The following is a 22,856-nucleotide window of genomic DNA, read 5'->3' as shown; positions in this document are numbered from 1 at the left end:
TGGGTGTGTATATATCTATTCATGTGACAGCTCTTATTTCTCTAGGATATATTCCAAGGAGTGGGATTGCTGGATCATATGATACTTCTATTTCTAGCTTTTTAAGGAAGTGCCAAATCGATTTCCAAAGTGGTTGAACCATTTTACATTCCCACCAGCAGTCTATAAGTGCTCCAATCTCTCCACAATCTCTCTAACCTTTATTATTTTGTGTTTTTTAGATTAATGCTAGCCTTGTTGGGGTGAGATGGTATCTCACTGTAGTTTTGATTTGCATTTCTCTAATGGCTAATGATCATGAGCATTTCTTCATGTATTTGTTAGCCACCTGAATGTCTACTTTGGTGAAGTGCCTGTTCATATCCTTTGCCCATTTTTCAATTGGGTTATTTGTGTTTTTGTTGTTGAGGTTTTGCAGTATCTTACAGATTTTAGAGATTAGGTGCTGATTGGATATGTTGTAGCCAAAATTTTTTTCCCAGTCTGCAGGTTGTCTTTTGACTCTTTTGGTGAAGTATTTTGATGAGCACAAGTGTTTGATTTTTAGGAGCTCCCAGTTATGCAGTTTCTCTTCTGGTGTTTATGCATTGTTACTTATGGTTTGTATTCTGTTTATGCCATGTATTAGGACTCCTAGTGTTGTTCCTATTTTTTTCTTTCATGATCTTTATCATTTTCAATTTTATATTTAGGTCTTTGATCCATTTTGAGTTAGTATTTGTGCATGGTGTGAGGTAGGGGTCTTATTTCATTTTTTTGCTGATGTATATCCAGTTATGCCAGCAACATTTGTTAAAGAAGCTGTCTTTTCCCCAGTTAATGGACTTTGGGCCTTTGTCAAGTATCAGCTGCTCATAGGTGGATGAATTTACGTCTGGATTCTCAATTCTGTTCCACTGGTCTACGTATCTGTTGTTGTACCAGCACCAGGCTGTTTTGATTGTTTCTAAAATCAGGTAATGTGAGGCCTTCCACTTTGTTCTTCTTCTTGAGTAATGCTTTACTTATCCGGGGCCTCTTCTGTTTCCATATAAAGATGGTGATTTGTTTCTCCATCTCATTAAAAAATGCCATTGAAATTTGGATGGGGATTGCACTGTATCGGTAGATCGCTTTGGGTAGAACTGACATTTTCACAATGTTGAGTCTTCCTATCCATGAGCAAGGTATGTTTTTCCACTTATGCAGGTTTCTTTTGGTTTCTTGTGGTAGTATCTTGTAGTTTTCTTTGTATAGGTCTTTTATGTCTCTGGTTAGATTTATTCCTAAGTATTTCATCTCCTTGGGGGCTATTGTAAATGGTATTGATTTGGTGATTTCCTCTTCGAAGTTCTCTTTGTTGGTGTAGAGAAATACCAACTGATTTTTGTATGCTTATCTTGTATCCTGAAACTTTGTTGAAATCTTCTATTATTTCCAGTAGTTTTCTTGTAGATTCCTTGGGATTTTCTGTGTATAAGATCATATCATCTGCAAATAGAGATACTTTGACTTCTTCCTTACCTATCTGGATGACTTTATTTCTTTTTGTAGCCTAATTGCTCTGGCTAGGACCTCCAGCACAATGTTGAATATGAATGGTGATAAACGGCATCCTTGTCTGGTTCCCGTTCTCAAGGGGAATGCTTTCAGACTCTCTCCATTTAGATGATGTTGGCTGTTGGCTTTGTATAAACGCCCTTAATTATGGTGAGGAATTTCCCTTCTATTCCTATTTTGCTGAGAGTTTTTATCATGAATGGGTGTTGGACTTTTTCAAATGCCTTTTCTGCATCGATTGACAGGATCATGTGGTTTTTGTCTTTTGTTTTATTTATGTGATGGATTACACTGATTGTTTTTATAATGTTGAACCATCCCTGCATACCTGGTATTAGATTTCACTTCTTAATAGAAGGAGCTTCAAAGTCATGTTACAAAGTACATGGATACAGTAAGGATGAAGAATTGGGGCCACTTTTGCAATATGCCATGTTAGCTAATATTCAAATTTCCCCAATTGCCCTCAAAATGTCTCTTTATAGCTGACTTTCAGTTATTCTTTCCTTCCTTCCTCCCTTACTTCCTTTCTACCTTCCTACCTTCCTTTTTGCCTTCTTTCCTTACTATTTTTCTAGGAAGGAAATCAGATCAAATCAAGGTTCACAAATTACACTTGGTTGCCATTAATCTTCAGACTCCTTTAATTTAGAATAGCCTCTCACCTTTTTTCTTCTTTCATAATGACATTCAGTTGTTCAAAAGAAAACTAAACTCACCAGATTTTAATGTCTCCAAGTACTTATCTCACAGTCTATAAGATAAAACCTAAATATGAAATTATGTCTTTTACTAACAGGTAAAACCATCTAATTATGGTTCACTACATATTCTGCATATTCTATATGGTAACATCTTTGAGGGTTAAATTAATATTTCCCTATATTCTTCTATAAGTCTGTTTCCTCTCTCATCACTTCCTTGCTTTCCACAAAAGGAATTTTCACCTACACATGTATTTCAAACTCCTGTGCGAAGCTTTCCCTGATTTTCCCAAGCAAGTAGTATAGGCACCCTGTCCTATATACTTATGTTACCTACCTGTCACCCTCGCCAGTGAGAGTTTTTAATACCTCATGTGCAGTCTGACTTGACCCAAACCATTATAGCCTAGACTAAAAACTGGTCTTTGATTAAAATATATACATACATAAAATAATTATGTGAATGACAGGCAAAACGATCCATTTTAGCTGTTATAAAAGAATGATTTAAGTCAAAAATGGATGATATATCACTGCAGGATAGATCTTGATTTTGAGATTTAGAAGAAAGTTGACACTCTTAATTTGAGAAGGCAGGAAAATTCATAGATATAGGAAGACATACACAAGCATCCTTTCTGTCACTCAACAAGTGTATTTGTTCTGGATCCTGAATCTTTTAAATATTTCAGTATATTTTATCCTAAGGCTCTAGATTACAATCAACTGTGAGCTATCTGCGGTTATAAATATCAGCAGTACTTCACAAAGGTTTATGTCTAAATCTTGAATGATAAAAAGAAAACAGAATTATTCTAAACTTTTGTACAACATCTTAACATAAACCAGTCAAGAAAACAAAGGATTAACAATTGCTACTACAAGTAGTCCCCCACTTACAACAGGTTTCCGTTCTGACGGCTCTGCTGTAAATCGGTTCTGACGTAACTTGTATACCTCTTTTTTTTTAGTTTTCATTATTATTGCCTTTTATTATCAGTATCTTTATAAATTTGATCTTTATGTGTCTTTGGGGGTTGGAGGAATTACATATAAACATCTGCGAGTGAATACCTGGGATTGATAACATCAGCAAATCATGTGCTGCAACACTGTATGTAGTACATATTACTAACAATAAAATGTACAAAAAAAAAAAAGACAGTCGTGAGCGCAGTTTGTCAAAACTCCAATACGTCGTAAGTCATGGACTATCTGTATTCATTTTTCATAATCAAACACCAAGTAGATCAAAAGTCACAAACCTTTTTCAACTGAAATCTCTAAGAGCAACACAGAAATTGGTAGCCACATTAGCCTTCCATGTAATGTAACTGCTAAAAGTAAGAATCTTTGGACCTGAACGCAAAAGTCATCTAGGGAAGGAGGCTAATTCTGGACTCCTTATATCATTCCTATACTCTAGTTTTGTCCTTACTGTGAAGAAGTTGGACAAGGATGAGTGACTAATGTATATATCAGCAAAAGGTAGACTAGCTAAAGGGATAATGGGCAGAATGGTAAGAAATCTCATTAAATAAGCAAGGGACCCTGAACATTCTATCATGTGGCACATTCCTATTCATATGTTTGTACACATCTGCAGGCCTTAAGTTTCTCTGATTTTTCCGCCTCTCCTTCCTTACACGTGTCCTAGTCTTAAGTTCCTCTTATCCCCCCTCTTCTCCCTGAGATGTCACAGCAAAGACACATAAAAGTCAAGGCGTATAACTGGAATAGTAGGAAAAGTAGAAATGGAATAAGATTAAAAAAAAAAAATTCCTCAATAAGCCAAATTGTGACTATGACAATCAAGTGCATATAGAGTCAGAAGCCTCCATAACAGTCAGAATGAACCCTGAGATACAAATTCCTGAATAAGCAATGGAAATTCCTCAAGGTGCATAATGGAAGCATCTGATTCACTTGCCAGTATCTAAAGGCAGAGCTCTGTGCTGAGTCGGAATTTGCTAAATACAAATTCTGTACTAAGGAGTTAGATTACATTAGTGTCACGTGTACTCTCACTCTCTACACTACTACAAATTCAAATTTTAAATGGCTCCTGGTCAGATTATATAAACTCACAAGTCAAACTGACTTCCCTTGGATATGCACACATTTTTTTCTTCATTAGCATCTGGTTTGCATTAACATTTACTTCCAAGCATAATACAGTAAGCTTTGCCTCATTATCTATTTTTCATTCTGGTAAACTTGGGTAAAACAAAAAATGGTTAATTGTCTTCTTGCCCTCTTCCTCTTTTTATCTCATCCTTAAATCAGACTGATCCCTGGTTCGTGTTTATATTGAATTTCCTGAAATCAAAAAGTTAAGGCACTAGCATCTCCAACTCCTACTCAGAAGAGAAATCTATAATTTAACTTGGCATACAGAGGCCAGAACAAAAGAGTGAGTGTCACCTTGGTCTCCCCTGGAAGAGTTGCTCACAAATGCTACTTGATTCATCATTCTTAGCAACAAGAGTAACTACTGCATCTAAACTAATTCAGAATAGGTGCTGCTTACATGAAGGCTGGTACTGGCCTTGGCAAACTCCCCTCTACTCCTACACTGCTGAGAGCCATAGCCTGGCAAACATTCACCACGTGAATTCAGCACTAAGCGTTTGAGTAACACTGCGAAGACATAAGGTGTCAAGGTGAATGATATTTATTCAGATGCCTTCTACACCATGGTCATATTATTCAAAATACATATTTTCAGGGGCAAGGACGAGACGGCAGGAGGAGACAGGAAAGCTGGTAATGGGGAACTCAAGGTCAAGAAGTGAAGAGTGTTGACATGTCGTGGCTTTGGCAAACAATGTCACAAAACAGTATGTGTATTATTTAATGAGAAACTAGTTTGCTCTGTAAACCTTTACCTAAAGTACAATCAAAAAAGAAATACATATTTTCCAATTGGCCAAAATGAGGGCAAGGAGGGAGAGATTAAATGTTAAAAAAGAGAAAAAAAAGGCAAATACAGTGAATGGAGGCAGGGGAAGAAGAGAATATTACTATTATCAGCATGAAGGCACCTGCTAAAATAATCCTAGTTTAAATCCTAAGTAACCCTTAACAAAATCTCCGAAGGGGAGGGGAACTCTTAAGATGTGCAGTTAATGTGTATCTCTGTCATGACCACCAACATAGAAGAGCATGAGATAAAGCAATGAAAGCAGAGTGAATCTCTGAGAAAATGAGATCCACTGAGAAGTATCAGGCAGATTTTGCCCACAGGCCCTCACGCAATTAATTCTTAAATCACAGAACATTTCTTAACCTAGAATGAACGTCATAGGATTAGATGTAAGAATTCTGATGATGCTTGATCATATGCTAATTATTCCTAATAATCCATGTAGGTTTCCAGTACAAAGGAAGCTAACCAATATACTATGGTTTTTCTTTTTTTCCCTGAAACTTATTTATAATTCATAGTTACACCTGATAAAATATTCATTTGACAAATTCACGGAAGTATAATCAGTAAAGTATCACCAATTTCACTGTTTATCCTGTTAACCTAGAGTTTGTTCAATAATAAAATTAAAATATTTTTACCCTAATGTCATAGTCACTTAGAATCATGTGTCCTTGGAAAAGTCACAACCAATTTCTTCATTTCAAATACGTAATAACATTACTAGCTACCTATCTCATTGCTATAAGGAAAACATTAGATAAGTTGCTTAGTACATTTAAAGTGTGTTGCACAGTGCTGGCACATAGTAAGCCCTCAGTAAATGTTAATCATTGCTAGCTATTATCCCAAGGTTATCTCACCAGAAATTTTTAATTCCCTGTGAAGAGTCTATCCCTATTGACTTTGAATTTTGATTAATATTATGGTACAGATTTAGTATTCTTCAATAGCTTACCTTTGTAATTACACTAAAATTCCAGCCGTCTATATCTTAGCCTATAACACTTTACATAATCTGGTCCCTGCCTTCCTCTCCAAACTCATTTCCTATCATTCTTACCTTTCCCACCAGCCTATGAAATGCCAACTGCACTGGTCTTTCTATTCTCAAATATGCCATACTGCATTCCTATTTCAAGGTCTCTAAATATGCTGTCGCTTTGGCCTGGAATGCTCTCTTCCCTGTGGCTGCCTCCTTTGCATGATTTAGGTCTCAACTAAAGGTTACCTCCTCCAAGGTTTTCCCTGACTACGTACAGCAGACACTTCTCTCCTATCCTCTATCTTTTTGCTTTATTTTATTTTATTTTATTTTATTCTTAACACTTATTATATAAAACTATATTACTTATTGGTATAGCTATACCTTGTCTCTCTCCCAGCACTCACCTCTGCTGGAATGTAAGCACCATGAAGGCAGAGATTAGATCACATGGTGAACATGGCACACAGTGAGCTATATTTGTTCAGTGAATCAGGTATCTCAGCTGATCTCCCACCACTTATCCCATAACTAATACTATCCAAAAATCAAAGGCCCAGAAAAAGTCAATCAAACTGCAAACCATCTGAATTTATTAGGGGCAGATTTTTCTAAAACATGGTAAAGAATATGTATAACAGGGGTCTATGATTAAACTCCACTGATCCTCATGCAGAACTATGGTCAAAGAAAGCTCAACTTATACAAACTGTACAAAGGTACAATATACTAATAAGACAATAATTTAGGCAGGGAACTAAAGAATTGCTCTTTTGAGGAATGGAATAAACTATATTTTATACCCAATAAAATGATGTTATGCCTGTAGAACTTTATCTAAACTGTGTTTGGAGGATTAACAAAGTTAAATGGGTTTTCCTATACCTTTTTCAAAACCTTCTAAATGTTATTATGCATCATCGGCCTGGTAATATAGCATTCAAAGTTTCTCAAACTTATTTGACCATGGAATGCCTTGCTTCAAACTATACCTAATTTATATATCCTGGAAGTCAGTTTGGGAAAAGCTATTGTAGAGTTCATAAACGTTAGATTGAGTTAACAAGTTATCAGAACCTAAAATCAGACTGATCCTTAAATAGTTCTGAGAACAAAGTGTTTTTCCCAACAGCTTTATTCAGCATAAGTTTTTAATTAGAGTAGGCTGGATCCCCTATGCTTTAATAATGTGTTTGTTCTTCTCTTAAGGCAGTAAATCAATTATTCATTTTCCTATCTTACTGCATAATAGTTGCAGGCATATCTAGCTAGTTTCTTATTTAAATGTAAATAGCTTAAATACGCCAATATTTAATATTATATTTAGTTTAGATTTTGATTAATAGTTTTCATCAGGTTTAGGTAGTTTCCTTTTACTCCTGTTTTTAGGTAGTTTCCTTTTATTCCTATTTTACCTAGAACTTTTATTGGGAAAGACTATTAAATTTTATCTAATGTCAATTTACAGTATGTTAAAAATCATATGATATTTTTACCTTTCATTTGTTAACTAATGAATTACATTCAAAATTTCCTGATGGTAAAATATCCTTGCATTCCTAGAATAAACCTTACTTGGTGGTGGTATACTATTAATTTAGATTATCTGCTAAATTTTATTTCTTGATGCTGAAGTAAAGAATGTAACTTTAGGTTTACATAGTTTAAGTACTTGTAAAGATAGTTATACTGCTAATAAGAAGATAAAAAGGAATTAACGCTACCAGAAATTTTAATCAATTGTATTTATTCTACTTTCAGTCACATTCTTATTTGTATAGATTGCCAAATATCAGGTGTTTTTAGATGAAGTTAATTTTTTAATTCTTCTATGCAAGTAAATTTATGTCTTTTGTCTTTTAGTCTAACGATTACTTCCAGAAAACATAAAATATCCAAGAATGTGAACAGTAATTCTGAACAGTAATTCTGAACGTTAATAAGGTAATTTATAAATATCAGAAAACTAAATGATGAAAGACAAAATAACCTAAGAACACAAACTTCTTTTTATATGAAATATAATAATGTGTAACATAAATAAGACTGTCTACATTTTTCAATTTATAAGGTTTTTAATGTTAATTTTCTCCATATTATCATAAATAATGTACTCCTGTAAACTACTCTTAACACTAAAAATGAATCATAGAATATAATAATACAGGAATAAGCAACTCAATCACTCCCTGTAATATTCTTGGGTCCTAGACCAACAGATAAAAATGAAAAATTGTCTTCTTAATAATCATTTAATTAATTTTTTTGTTTACTATTTTCAAAACAACACTAATTGAACCAATGGTTGTTTGTTAACTTATGTTAGCTATTAGACTCAGACTGAAATCAATCTTTACTATAAAAACTAACAGTCACAACTTCAAAGCAATTTTAGTTCACTTAATAACATCAATCTGATCCAGAGTATTCCCTTATAAACTCTACAGAAATTTATGTCAACTCTCATTTTCATAGTTTCTGTATTTATTTAATCAAACCTTATACTACCATCTAAAATCAAAGTAAAGTTACAAACAAGAATATATAAACACCAGGATTCTTAATACTGTTTCCCACTTTACTGCCAAGACTATTAAAGAAAATATTTAAAGACATGATTGTATTAAATGGATTATCAACAATACTCACGCATCATTTGAGCAAGTCACAAATTCTCCCTTTATTTTGGGATGCCATGAGCCAGTATGAAGCATTGCTGTGTGACCCTTAAAAAAATAAAGAAAAAAAGATTTTAAAAAATGATTAAAAAAAAATTTAAACTGACCAGAAACTGACATATCATGTTTAAAAGTAAAACTTCTTAGTCCCTCAAAAAGCACATTATTTTAATTAAAAACTGATACTACGTTATCCTAATTTTACCTCATAGCGTGCTTCTTCACTATCTTATCTCCATTATTAGACTGCAAGATCGTTAAAAACAAGAACTGTTTTCCTACCCTTTACTCACTACACCTCCTGTTTCTCCTCCAAGCCAAGCTTCTTTTCTTTTTTTAATATTTTATTCTGTTTTAGGTGAAAGATTACATAGCAGATTAGATTCCCACTCAACAATTCATACACAAATTGCTCTGTGGCATTGGTTTAACCACAATCCCCGTAATGTGTCAGCACTCTCACCACTTCCACCCTGCCTGCCCCATTTCAATCTATCCAGTTTCCCTGTCCCTCCTTGCCTTCTCATCTTTGCTTGTGGGTAAATGTTGACTGTTTGGTCTCATATAGTTGATTGTTTATTAAAGGAGCACATCCCTCATGGGTGTTATTGTTTATTTCACAGGCCAATCTATTATTTGGCTGAAAGGTGACCTCTGGAAGTGGATTTAGTTCCAGGTTAAGAGTATCTTAGGGCGATAGTCTTGGGGGTTCCTCCAGTCTCTATCAGTCCAGTAAGTCTGGTCTTTTTTTTACAAATTTGAGCTTTGTTCTAAGTTTTTCTCTCATACTAACTGGGACCTTCTATCATGGCCCTGGTCAGAACGGTCGGTAGTCGTAGCTGGGCACCATCTAGTTCTTCTAGCCTCAGGCTATAAGAAGTTGTGATTCCCATGGGCCACTGGACCTGTGGACTAATTTCTTCCTTGTATCTTTCGTCTCCTTCACTCTCCTTTGCTCCACACAGGAAGAGACCAATAGTTGCATCTTAGATGGCCGCTCGCAAGCTTTTAAGACCCCAGACACTACTCACCAAACTAGGATGTAGAACATTATCTTTATGAACTGAGTTATCCCAATTGACCGAGCTGTCCCACAAGTCTATGGTCCTAAGCCTTCAAACCCAATAAATCAATCCCATAAGGTGTTTGGGTATGTCCAGGAAATATCCATAACTGTGCCCCCTATGTGCTTTATTGACTATATGAATATATATGCAGCACATCCAAACATGTATATACATATGCCCACAAATATACATTTATACACATGCGCATGCACTCCCATATGCCTTCCCACACCCATATAGCATATATATCTACCTATGTAACCACTCATATACTTTTTGCTTGTTATTACTGTTGTTGCAAAATTGTATATGTTAAACAGCAGTTACCGTAGTTGCCCTTTATTCTTGCCTACCTCTCAGTGTCTTCATTTACCTTGGTCAAGTTGTGCTGACTTCCCCCATACTGTGTATTGCTTTTCCCATCCCCAGAATTAACACGTCTACTATCTAGTAAGTGATTCCCCCTCCCATCCCTGGTAACCATCAAAGAACATTGCTTTCTGTGTGTATGCCTATACCTGACTTTTTACGTAAGTGGTATCATGCAATAGTTGTCCTCTTGTGTTTGACTTATATCACTCAGCATAATATCCTTCAGATTCATCCATGTTATAAGATGTTTCGCCAACTCATCATTATTCTTTATTGTTGCGTAGTATTCCATTGTATGCATTTACCATAATTTGTTCAACCATTCATTTATTCATGGACATTTAGGTTGCTTCCATCTTTTTTTGAATAATGCTGCAATGAACATGGGTGCACATATGGCTATTCATGTCACTGCTCTTATACCTCCAGGATATATACCTAGGAGAGGGATTGCTGGATTATGAGGTATTTCTATTTCTAGCTTTTTAGGAAGTGCCAAACCATTTTCCATACTGGTTGTACCATTCTACATTCCCACCAGCAGTGTATAAGAGTTCCAATCTCCCCACAACCTTGCTAGCATTTGCTGTTTTCTGTTTTTGTGATCACTGCCATTTGTGCAAGGGTAAGACGGTATCTCATTATACTTTTAACTTTTAATGACTAATGATTGAGAGCATCTCTTCAAGTGTTTATTAGCTTCCTGAATGTCCTCTTTGGTGAAGTGTCTCTTCATTTCCTTTGTCCATTTTTTCATTGGACTGTTTGTCTTTTTGTTGTTGAACTGTTGAAGTTTTCTATATATTTCAGAGATTAGATCCTTGTCAGATATGTCACTACCAAAAATTTTTTCCCAGTCTGTAGGTTTTCTTCTTACACTTTTGGTAAAATTTTTTGATGAATATATGTATATAATTTTTAGGAGGTCCCAGCTATCCAAATTATCTTCTGTTGTTCATGCATTTTTCGTTGTGTTTGATAGTGTACATACGCCAAAAATTAGGACGTCTAACTTTGTCCCTATGTTATCTTCCAGGAACTTTATAGCTTTAGCATTAACATATATGTCTTTGATCCAATTTGAGTTAGTTTTTGTATATGGTGTAAGGTATGGATCCTGTTTCATTTTTCAGCAAATGGATATCCAGTTTTGCCAGCACTATTTGTTAAAGTCACCATGTGTCTGTCAGTTTGTCCTACTGTCATGGCTTGCATGTTACTAGATACCGGAAGCTTTGCCATCTGAATTTAGAGACCATCTCAAGAATAGATTTGACACATTGAACACTAATGACCAAAGACCAGACGAATTGTGGAATGACACCAAGGATATCATACATGAAGAAAGCAAAAGGTCATTAAAAAGACAGGAAAGAAAGAAAAGACCAAAATAGATGTCAGAAGAGACTCTGAAACTTGCTCTTGAATGTAGAGTAGCTAAACTGAAAGGAATAAATGACAAAGTAAAAGAGCTGAACAGAAGATTTCAAAGGGAGGCTCAAGAGGACAAAGTAAAGTATTATAATGAAATGTGCAAAGACCCGGAGCTAGAAAACCGAAAGGGAAGAATATGCTTGACATTTCTCAAGCTGAAAGAACTGAAGAAAAAAATTCAAGCCTCAAGTTGCAATACTGAAGGATTCTATGGGGAAAATATTAAACAACTCAGGAAGCATCAAAAGAAGATGGAAGGAGTACACACAGTCACTGTACCAAAAAGAACTGGCCGACATTCAGTCATTTCAGGAGGTAGCATATGATCAAGAACTGATGGTACCGAAGGAAGAGGTCCAAGCTGTACTGAAGATACTGGTGAAAAACAAGGCTCCAGGAATTGACGGAATACCAATTGAGATGTTTCAACAAACAGATATAGTGTTGGAAGTGCTCACTTATCTGTGCCAAGAAATTTGAAAGACAGTTACCTGGCCAACTGACTGGAAGAGATCCATATTTGTACCCATTCCAAAGAAAGGTTGATCCAACCAAATGTGGAAATTACTGAACAATATCATTAATATCATACACAAGTAAAATTTTGCTGAAGATCATTCAAAAGCAGTTGCAGCAGTACATCGACAGGAAACTGCCAGAAATTCAAGCCTGATTCAGAAGAGGATGTGGAAAGAGAGATATCACTGCAGATATCAGAAGGATATTGGCTGAAAGAAGAGAATACCAGAAAAATGTTTACCTGTGTTTTATCGACTATGCAAAGGCATTCAACTGTGTAGATCATACCAAATTATGGATAACACTGCTAAGAATGGGAATTCCAGAACACTTAATTGTGCGTATGAGGAACCTGTACTTAGGCCAAGAGGCAGTTGTTCTAACAGAACAAGGGGATACTAGTGGTTTAAAGTAAACAAAGGTGTGAGTCAGGGTTGTATACTTTTCCCATACTTATTCAATCTGTATGGTAAGCAGATAAGCCAAGAAGCTGGACTAGATGAAGAAGAACGGGACATCAGGAATGGAGGAAGACTCATTAACAACCAGCATGATGCAGATGACACAACCTTGTTTGCTGAAAGTGAAGAGGACTTGAAGCACTTACTGATGAAGATCAAAGACTACAGACTTCAGTATGGATTACACCTCAACATAAAGAAAACAAAAATTCTCACAATAAGCAACCAATAAGCAACATTATGATAAATGCAGAAAAGACTGAAGTTGTCAAGGATTTCATTTTACTTGGGTCCACAATCAACGTCCACGGAGGTAGCAGTCAAGAAATCAAACAATGCATTGCATTGGGCAAATCTGCTGCAAAAGACCTCTTTAAAGTGTTGAAAAGCAAAGATGTCACCTTGAAGACTAAGGTGGGCCTGACCCAAGCCATGGTGTTTTCAATCACTTCATATGCATGGGAAAGCTGGACACTGAATAAGGAAGACTGAAGAAGATTTGATGCCTCTGAATTGTGGTGTTGGCGAAGAATACTGAATATACCGTGGTCTGCCAAAAGAATGAACAAATCTGTCTTGGAAGAAGTACGGCCAGAATGCTTCTTAGAAGCGAGGATGGTGAGACTTGTCTCACATACTTTGGGCATGTTATCAGGAGGGATCAGTCGCTGGAGAAGGACATCATGCTTGGTAAAGTAGAGGGTCAGCAAAAAAGAGGAAGACATCAGTGAGATGGACTGACACAGCAGCTGCAATAATGGGCTCAAGCATAACAACTATTGTGAGGATAGTGCAGGACCTGGCAGTGTTTCATTCTGTTGTACACGGGGGCACTATGTGTCGGAACCGACTCGATGACACCTAGCAACAACAACATTTGTTATAGAGACTGTCTCTTCCATTGAATGGACTTAGACCCTTTGTCGAAGATCAGCTGTCCATGGACAGATGGATCTACTTCTGGGTTCTCAATTCTGTTCCATTGGTCTATGTGTCTGTGATTGTACTAGTATTAGGTTGTTTTTATCACTGTGGGTATACAATAAGTTCTGAGATCAGGAAGTTTGAAGTCTCCTACTTTGTTCTTCTTCTTCAACATTGCTTTAGCTATTTGCGGCCTCTTTCCTTTCCATATAAAGTTGGAGGTTAGTTCTTCCATTTTGTTAAAGAACGTAGTTGGGATTTGGATTGGGATTGCATTGTATTTGTAGATCACTTTGGGTAGTATTGACATTTTTACAGTGTTAAGTCTTCCATGAATGTTTTTCCGTTTATGTAGGTCTCTTTTGGTTTCTTGCAGTAGTGTATTGTACTTTTTCTTGGATAAATCTTTTACATCCCTGCTTGGATTTATTCGTTGGTATTTTATCCTTTCATGGGTTACTGAAAATGTTATTGTTTTCTTGGTTTACTTTTTGGAGTTCTCCTTGTTAATGGAGAGGAACTCAACTGATTTTTGTATGCTGATCTCATACCCTGCCACTTAGCTAAACCCTTCTATTAGTTCCAGTAACTTTCTTGTGGAATCTATGGGATTTTCTATGTATAGGATCATGTCATCTGAGCTTCTTACTATCTTGAAGTCTTTGTGCCAACTATAGCCTGTGCCAGGAGGTCGCTCCCAGATCTTTCCTCGCCTGGCTCCTTCTTAGCAATCATATCTCTATTCAGATGAAGACAGGTCCTCCCTGATGCTCAATCTTAAGTAGTTGCTCCAATTACTATTTCATTATTCTGTTTCACTACCTCCACAAACTTCTCACTATTTTAGTTATCTTATTATTTTATGTATTACAATTTTTTAACTGTTTCCCTCACACTAAAATGTAAGCTCCACAGGAACAGGGAGTTGCATGTATTGTTCACTGCTTTATCCCTAGTACTTAGAACTGTGCCCAGGACATATTAGACATTAAATGAATCCATCTTTATATATCCTACAGATGAACTTGGCACAAAGATCTAAACCTACTGATGCTCAGAAAATATTCATCAAATATAATTAATAGAGAGGTTGACTTTTTATGAAAATGAAAAGTAATATTTAATAATATAACTTTTTATCATTTAAACCACACACTTCTCATCAAAAGTGCTATAAAACGTTAATGCAATAGCATAACTAACTTCAACCACAAAGACATCTACAAAATTAAAGACCTAGCTGCCCAAAAATGCCAGTGAGCGTAAAAGAAAAAGCACAAAACTAAATTTTTAAAATTTCTAACAAAGAATTTTAGTTTTTTTATTTAATTTTTTTATTGTTGTAGTTTAAATGAAGTTTACATTTCAAGTTAGTCTCCCATACAAAATTTATACATACATTGTTATGTGACCCTAATTGCTCTCCCCATACTGTGACAGCACACTCCTCCTTTCCACCTCTGATTCCCCATGTCCATTCAACCAGCTCCTAACCCTCTCTGCCTTCCCATCTCACTGCCGGACAGAAGCTGCCCGTTCAGTCTCTTGTATCTACCTGAGCTAAGAGGCACACTCCTCACGAGTATCACTTTATGTCCCACAGTCCAGTCCAATCCTTGTCTGAAGAGTTGGCCTCAGGAATTGTTTTAGTTCTGGGCTGATAGAGAATCTAGGGGTCATGCTTTCTGGGGTTCCTCCAGTCTCAGTCAGACCATTAAGTCTGGTCTTCTTACTAGAATTTGAGTTCTGCACCCTTCCTTTCTCCTGTTCCATCAGGGACTCTCCGCTGTGTTCCCTGTCAGGGCGGTCATTGGTGGTAGCCAGGCACCATCTAGTTCTTCTGGTCTCAGGCTGATGAAGTCTCTGGTTTATGTGGCCCTTTCTGTCTCTTGGGCTAATACTTTCCTTGTGTCTTTGGTGTTCTTCATTCTCCTTTACTCCAGGTGGTTGGGACCAATTGATGCATCTTAGATGGCCACTTGCAAGCTTTTAAGATCCCAGTCTCCACTCACCAAAGTAGGATGCAGAACATTTTCTTAATAAGCTTAGTTATGCCAATTGACCTAGATGTCCCCTGATAGCATGGCCCCCAGAACCCCCATCCCTGCTACTCTGCCCCTCAAAGTGTTTGACTGTATTCAGGAAACGTCTGAGCTTTGGTTTAGTCCAGTTGTGCTGACTTCCCCTGTAGTGTGTGCTGTCCTTCCCTTCACCTAAGATTATTCTTACCTACTATTTAGTTAGTAAATAACCTTCACCTCCCCTCCCCACCCTCGTAGTAACCATCAAAGAATGTTTTCTTCTGTGTTTAAACCTTTCCTTGAGTTCTTATAATCGTGGTTTTATACAATATTTGTCCTTCTGTGACTGACTAAATTAACTCAGCATAATGACCTCCAGCTTCCTCCATGTTATAAGATGTTTCACGGCTTCATCGTTGTTCTTTATTGTTGCATAGTATTCCATTGTGTGGATATACCATAATTTGCTTATCCATTCGTCCGTTGATGAGCACCTAGGTTGTTTCCATCTTTTTGCTATTGTGAACATTACTACAATGAACATGGGTGTGCATATAACTATCCATGTGATGCCTCTTATTTCTCTAGGATATATTCCAAGAGTGGGGTAGCTGAATCGTATGTTATTTCTATTTCTAGCTTTTTAAGGAAGTGTCAAATCGATTTCTGAAGTGGTTGTACCATTTTACTTTCCCACCAACAGTGTATAAGTGTTCCAGTCTCTCCACAACCTCTCCAGCATTTATTATTTTGTGTTTTTTGGATTAATGCTAGCCTTTTTGGGGTGAGATGATATCTCATTGTAGTTTTGATATGCATTTCTCTAACAGCTAATGATCGTGAGCATTTCTTCATGTGTCTGTTAGCTACCTGAATGAAAAGAATTTTAAAAGAACCTTCTCTAAGAGTTTCCTCAGTATTAAAAATTCATTTTAAAAACAAACAAACCAGTAAACTATGAGCTTTCTAAAATGCAAACTGAATCATATTATTCCTCTGCTTAGATATTCTGAATGATTCTCTGTTCGCTACAGGATAAAATCCAAACTCTACTTTTAGTTAGCCTATATAGTTCTTTGGAAACCCTCGTGGCATAGTGGTTAAGTGCTATGGCTGCTAACCAAAAGGTTGGCAGTTGAAATCTACCAGGTGCTCCTTGGAAACTCTACGGGGCAATTCTACTGTGTCCTACAGGGTCACTATGAGTCAGAAATGACTCAGTGGCAACGGGTTTTTTATGTAATTCTTCATAACCTGGCACTTGCCTACTAGCTTCATCTCCCACTATGAAAACCACACGTGCATGTCCGCCACAATCCAGACATCTGAACTATAATAGATTCTGGAAACCTGCAAAGGATTTTTCAAAATCCCCAAATTTACAAATATTACTGTATACTGTATAGGAAAGTACAGGGCAATAAAACAAAAATAGGTTCACTTTCACTAATTAGCCACACAGGTTTGGGCCCTAAAAATATATTACAAATGATTGGCTGATGAATAGTCAGAACCATATATGATCGATTTCTGCCATTCCCCAAACGTACTATGCGCTCTCAGGTTCTCCATCTCTATGTGTGCAGTTTTTTCTGCCTTGCTCACTTAGAATAGGCAAACTCAACCTTCAAAACTTATTTCAAATAACACCTCTTCCCATAAGATTCCTCTGAAGCTACTCCAAAGATCAATAAGAGGTCTTACTATATGTTTCTACTCTGTGAATATTGAAGTACTTCTGACATTATTGTATAAATTTTGGAACACCTGTACATCATAAGCTCTTTAAAAAAGACTTTAATTCACTTTTGTATCCCCCCACCCCCGCCCCCAGTAATTACATGGTGCTTGCATATAACAGTAGCCCTGGTGGCACAGTGGTTAAGAGCTTGGCTGCTAACCAAAAGGTTAGCAGTTTGAATCCCCCAGCCACTCCTTGGACACCCTATGGGGCAGTTTTACTCTGTCCTATGGCGTTGTCATGAGTTGGAATCAACTCAAAGGCAACAGGTTTGGTTTTGGTTTGATCTGCACATAACAGGGACTTAAGAAGTACTGGAAGGAAAAATGACATCCTCTCTTTAGGAAAGAAACAAAAAGTGAAAGTATAATAAGAAGACAGATGGGTCCTTCCTTAAAGATCATGCATCTTTTCTTCAATGGAAAACAATCTAGAAGAATAGAAAGTATTAACAAATGAGCTCGGCAGAAACAAGGGATTGGGGGAGAAATCCATATTTTCTAAAAATGAGATAATAATCTTGATTCTATAATACATCTGTAACAATAAATAGGTGAGAAAAGGAAGTTTCTTAAATGATTCAAGAAAACTAGCCCTCCTAAGTATACAGCATAATATAAAAACACTCTAATTAAAATAATATGATATTATGTTATAAGAACTGATAGACCAAATCAATCTATCAAACATATCAAACACACACACACATACATTTCCCTCCCAGGTAGCAAAGTCATCTAGAGTAGTAGCCTCATACAATAAGTCAAGTTCAGGTGGTGCAGAAAAGTGCCTAGTACTTTTTAGTGTATGATGGCAGGATCTATTATTTGGAAAGGGTCCAAGATAAAACTATGCTAACGGAGAAATCACCAACAAAAAGTCAGACTCTCTTCAGCAATATGTGCATATTTAGATGACTTACAAGGAAAATAACTGTAATTCTCTGGAGGGAATGATTTGGAATTAGCATACACATGGGCCTTGAGACCATCTCCACTACAAGTTAGTTGGCCATAATAGTATCTAGCCAAGGCCTGAGATTGTACTCACATTTTTAAGATACAAATGGAAACCAAGGAGATGGAACCTCTTCCTGCTGTAGGGCAGCACGGATTGAAGCAGGTTGGAGGGACTTAGGAGGAACTCTGGGTTCCCATTATCCTCTCCTGAGTTCAAGACTAACTATCCAACTATCTACTTGACATTTCCATTTGCATATCATAGGCATCTCAAACCTACCAGGTCAAACAGGGAAACCTTGATTCATATTGCCCATCGGTGTTCAATCTATTTCTTTCCTAGTTGTTCAAGCTAAAAATTTGAAGTCATCCTTAATTCCTCCCATAACTGGAAAGCCAAGAGCCTGTCTCTATCCATCCAAATTCAATCCACCAGGAAGCTCTATAAATTTTATCCAAAATACATCTCAAATCCATCCACTTTTCGCCTTTTTCCCCACTACTGATCTTGTATGAGCCAACATTATCTCATGCCTCTACATCACTTATGTATCATAACAGCTTCATTATTAGGCACTTGGCTTTCACTATCACTCATGTGCTCCACATAGCAATCAGCATAATCATTTAAAAATAAAATTCTAAATAAGCCACTCCTCTACTTAAAACCCTCCACTGGCTTTACAACTTCTTTACCAGTCTATGGCAACTTACATTTTCTGGTTCCTGCTTTCCTTACAATGTCACTAATTTTGTGCTCTCTAGTGTCCAACATGAACCAGCCTATTGACCCCCTTTCAGTTCTTTCAATACTCCCAGTTCTTTCCCCACATCAGAGCCTTCTCACATACTTTTCCATCTTCCGGAAAGCTCTTCCCTACCACTTTTTGCATGACCGGCACCTTTTCATTCTTCCAATCTCCATTCGCATGTAATTTGCTCAAGGAAGTATTCCTTGGTTCCCATATAAGTAAATACAACCCACTCTATTGTTCTCTACCATAGCAAGTGCTCATTTCCTTTATAACATTTATCATAATTTGTAATTCTATGTCTACTGCCTTGTTTATTTGATTTTCGAACTGTGTTAATGTTTTACATACTGAAAAACAAACAAACAAGGATGGGAAAAACCTAAAATTGAATACAAACAGAAAAAAATGAACCTTACTGTATTTCAAATGAATAACAAATACACTAAAAGGATAAGCAGAAGTAAACCAAGTAACTATATATTCTGCAGTGGGATAAATGGTGGCCCAAAAAAGATATATTCATGTCCTAACCCACAGAACCTGTAATATGACCTTATTTGGAAAAATGTTCTTTGAAGATGTAATTAAGTTAAGAATCTCAAAATGAGATCGTCCTAGATTATCCAAATGGCAAATGTCTTCATAAAAGACAGAAAAGGAGAAGACAGACAAACTAAAGGCCATGTGAAGAAAGAGGCAGAGATTGAACTTATGCAGCCACAAGTCAAAGAATGCTTGGAGGTTCAGGTTCAGAAGCTGGAAGAGGTAAGGAAGGATTCTCCCCTGTAGCCTTCAGAGGGAGGAAGCACAACTTCTAAGATCCAGAACTGTGAGAGAATAAATTTCTACTGTTTTAAGCCACCAAGTTTGAGGTAATTTGTTACAGCAGTTCTAGGAGACTAATACATACCCACAGCCTAAACACCAAACGAACTATTAAAAAAAAAAAACTGAATTCTAGTTAATATACTTGGGGCTTTCTGGGTTTTATGTTTTATTTTGTTTTTTTGCAGTGATATGCATTAACAATTTGAAACTTCTTTCAATATGATGTAGAATTAAACAAACGATGAAATATGTTGAGGATAACAGAAGTCAGGTTTCTCACTGTTGGAGAAGGGAGTTACAAAAGTGGAAAAGGAGAAGACTAGAACAAACCTGGTATTTCATCAGAATTAGGGGTATCAGTATGAATTTATTATTTTTAATAGGTAGACATAAATATAAGTGTATATGTATGTGCATATCTGCTATTCTCTAGGTCTATCAGCTGAGAATATCTAGGTGCAGAAACATCCCAGCAAACTTAGTACAGAGATCCTGTTTTCTAAACACTATTGCCCACTAAAAAGAATGAGGGCTCCTTGGGGAAATTTTTTTTTAATAATTTAATTAGTTTTTGTTGTTGTTGAGAATATGCACAGCAGAACATACACCAATTCAACAATTTCTACACGTACAATTCAGTGACACTGAATACATTCTTCGAGTTGTGCAACCATTTTCACCCTCCTTTTCTGAGTTGCCCCCCTCTCATTTAACATAAACTCACTGCCCCCTAAGGTTCCTATCTAATCTTCTGAGTTGCTGTTGTCAATTTGATCCCATACAGACAGATCTTAAATGAGCATACTACTCAAGGCAGAGATTCTTTAGTAGTTAAGCTAAACTATGGTTTGGTTTTAAGAAGACTTCAGGGGATATTTTTGGTTTAAGATTATCTCAGGGCAATACTTTCAGGGGTTCATCCAGCCTCCGTGGCTCCAGAAAGTCTGGAGGTCATGAGATTTTGAAAATCTGTTCTGAATTTTCCCCCTTTTAATCAGGATTCTTCTGTAGAATCTTTGATCAAATCCTGGGGAAAATTATTGATTCTAATGCTGGAGAGGGGAAAGTACAAGATAAGCATGGAACATTTTCTTGTACCAAAAAACAAGAAAGTTCTTCAAAAATGGTGATATACATGTTAAAAGGATAAAGCCCCAGCTGCTTTCCATTGGCTAAATGTGGGACAATTACAGCATAAAAATAAATAATAGTAATGGATTATAAGTCTTTGACTAAAATAAGAACCCTTTAGCATTTGCAGCCTTGGAAACGCTATGGGGCAGTTGTACTCTGTCCTACAGGGTCACTATGAATTTGAATCGACTCCACAGCAATGAGTTTTGGTTTCAGGGTATATTAATATAATAAATAAAGAACAGAAAGATCTTCTTTACAGTAGAATGCTAATCAACAAATACAAAATGAATGAAAGAATTAGAAAAATCACCATTTTGCAATCATCACAGCAGTAATTGATTCAGGCAAGATTTACCAATGGATGCTAGTGGGAAAAAATTTGATTATGAATAGGGCATTTATATGGTCTCAAAGTATCTCCCTTCAAATTACTTAATAATTACAAAAGGAAAATTGTATAGTGAAGAAAACTGGTGGACACCATCTTAAATAAACGATCAAAGCTAACATCATCAATATTGGGACAAAATGACATCATGTACTTCCTGGAATAAGGAGGACAAAACATCATTTCTGTAATATTCCTTCTAAAAATGCATACCTTGACTCTAATTATGACAAAAACCAGGCAAAACCAAATGGCACATTTCACAAAATACCTAGCCTACAGTCTTCAAAAACATCAAGGTAAAAAAAAATTTTAAGGCAAAGAAGGCATTCCCATTAAAGGAGACAAAAAGACATGACAACTACATGCAATGTATAATCTTGACTGAAGCCTGAATGGGGAGGGGGGAGGGATAGTTATAAAGAACATATTTAGGCCAACTCATCAAACTTGAATATGGACTATGGGTTAGAAAATAATATTTTATCATTGTTATATTCCATGATTTTTATGACTGTACAGTGGTTATGTAAGAAAATGTAATTTTTTAGGAAAAACACACTGAATGATTTACGAGTAAAGAAGAATGATGCTTTCAACATACTTTGAAGCAGGTAAAATTTAAAGATATGTATGTAATTTATATGTATGTATGTGTGTATATGTATATACACACATATATTTATATATACTGATACACAGAGAAACATTTTGTGTGTGTGTGTTGTGTGTGTGTTAGCTGAAGGAGAAAGGAAGACAGGAAGAAAAAGAGAAGTGAGGGAAGATAAAGCAATGGGGCAAAATCTTAGCAACTGGTGAATCTGAAAAAAGAACATAAAAAAGCTCTTTGTACTACTCTTACAACTTTTCTGTAACTTTGAAATTATACCAAAATAAATACATGTTTTGTTTTTGTTTTTTTTAATATTCTGGCTGTTCAGTGAAGGAAAGCCTCTTCCAGAGACACAAGAGGAAGTAAGATGGCCATCTGGGAAAATACTGATGTGGTTCATGTGAAAGATGACAGTGCTTGAACTAGGAAGCAGCAGTAGTGTTGAGAAGTAAGTAGATATAGAATGTATTTTAAAGACAGACAACAAGATTCACTAAGGAATTGGATCTAGTGTGTAATCACAGATGATGCCAAGGTTTTTAAACTGAGTAACTGTGTAATAAGGTGACTGTAGCAAATGTATCTCATTCTTTCTGGACATAGAGAACTTGAACCCCCTTCTGTGTTTAGGGAATTTCCCAACAAACGAGTCTTGACAGAAGACAGAGAGAGCACCTTTCACTACAGAAGTGAAAAAGTGAGATGCTACCATTCCCAGTCTCCCTTGCAGATATGACCCGAGTGCAATCCAGCTCCAGCCATCACATTCACTTGAGCTGTGACTCAAGGGAAATAAAATGCT

General features: G+C 36.3%; 1 protein-coding gene across 1 annotated transcript in view; it reads right to left on the bottom strand.

Moving 5' to 3' along the window:
• WDR70 (WD repeat domain 70) overlaps positions 1-22,856 on the bottom strand; it is a 335,096-nt gene that overhangs the window by 198,896 nt on the left and 113,344 nt on the right. Inside the window, exon 9 of the mRNA XM_004387889.2 lies at positions 8,807-8,883. Coding sequence (XP_004387946.1) covers positions 8,807-8,883 — 77 coding nt within the window. The remainder of the gene's footprint in view (positions 1-8,806; positions 8,884-22,856) is intronic.

Source organism: Trichechus manatus, unplaced genomic scaffold (genome assembly GCF_000243295.1).
Source record: "Trichechus manatus latirostris isolate Lorelei unplaced genomic scaffold, TriManLat1.0 scaffold00197, whole genome shotgun sequence".
Taxonomy (NCBI): Eukaryota; Metazoa; Chordata; class Mammalia; order Sirenia; family Trichechidae; genus Trichechus; species Trichechus manatus.
This window is presented reverse-complemented; position numbering and strand designations above follow the sequence as displayed.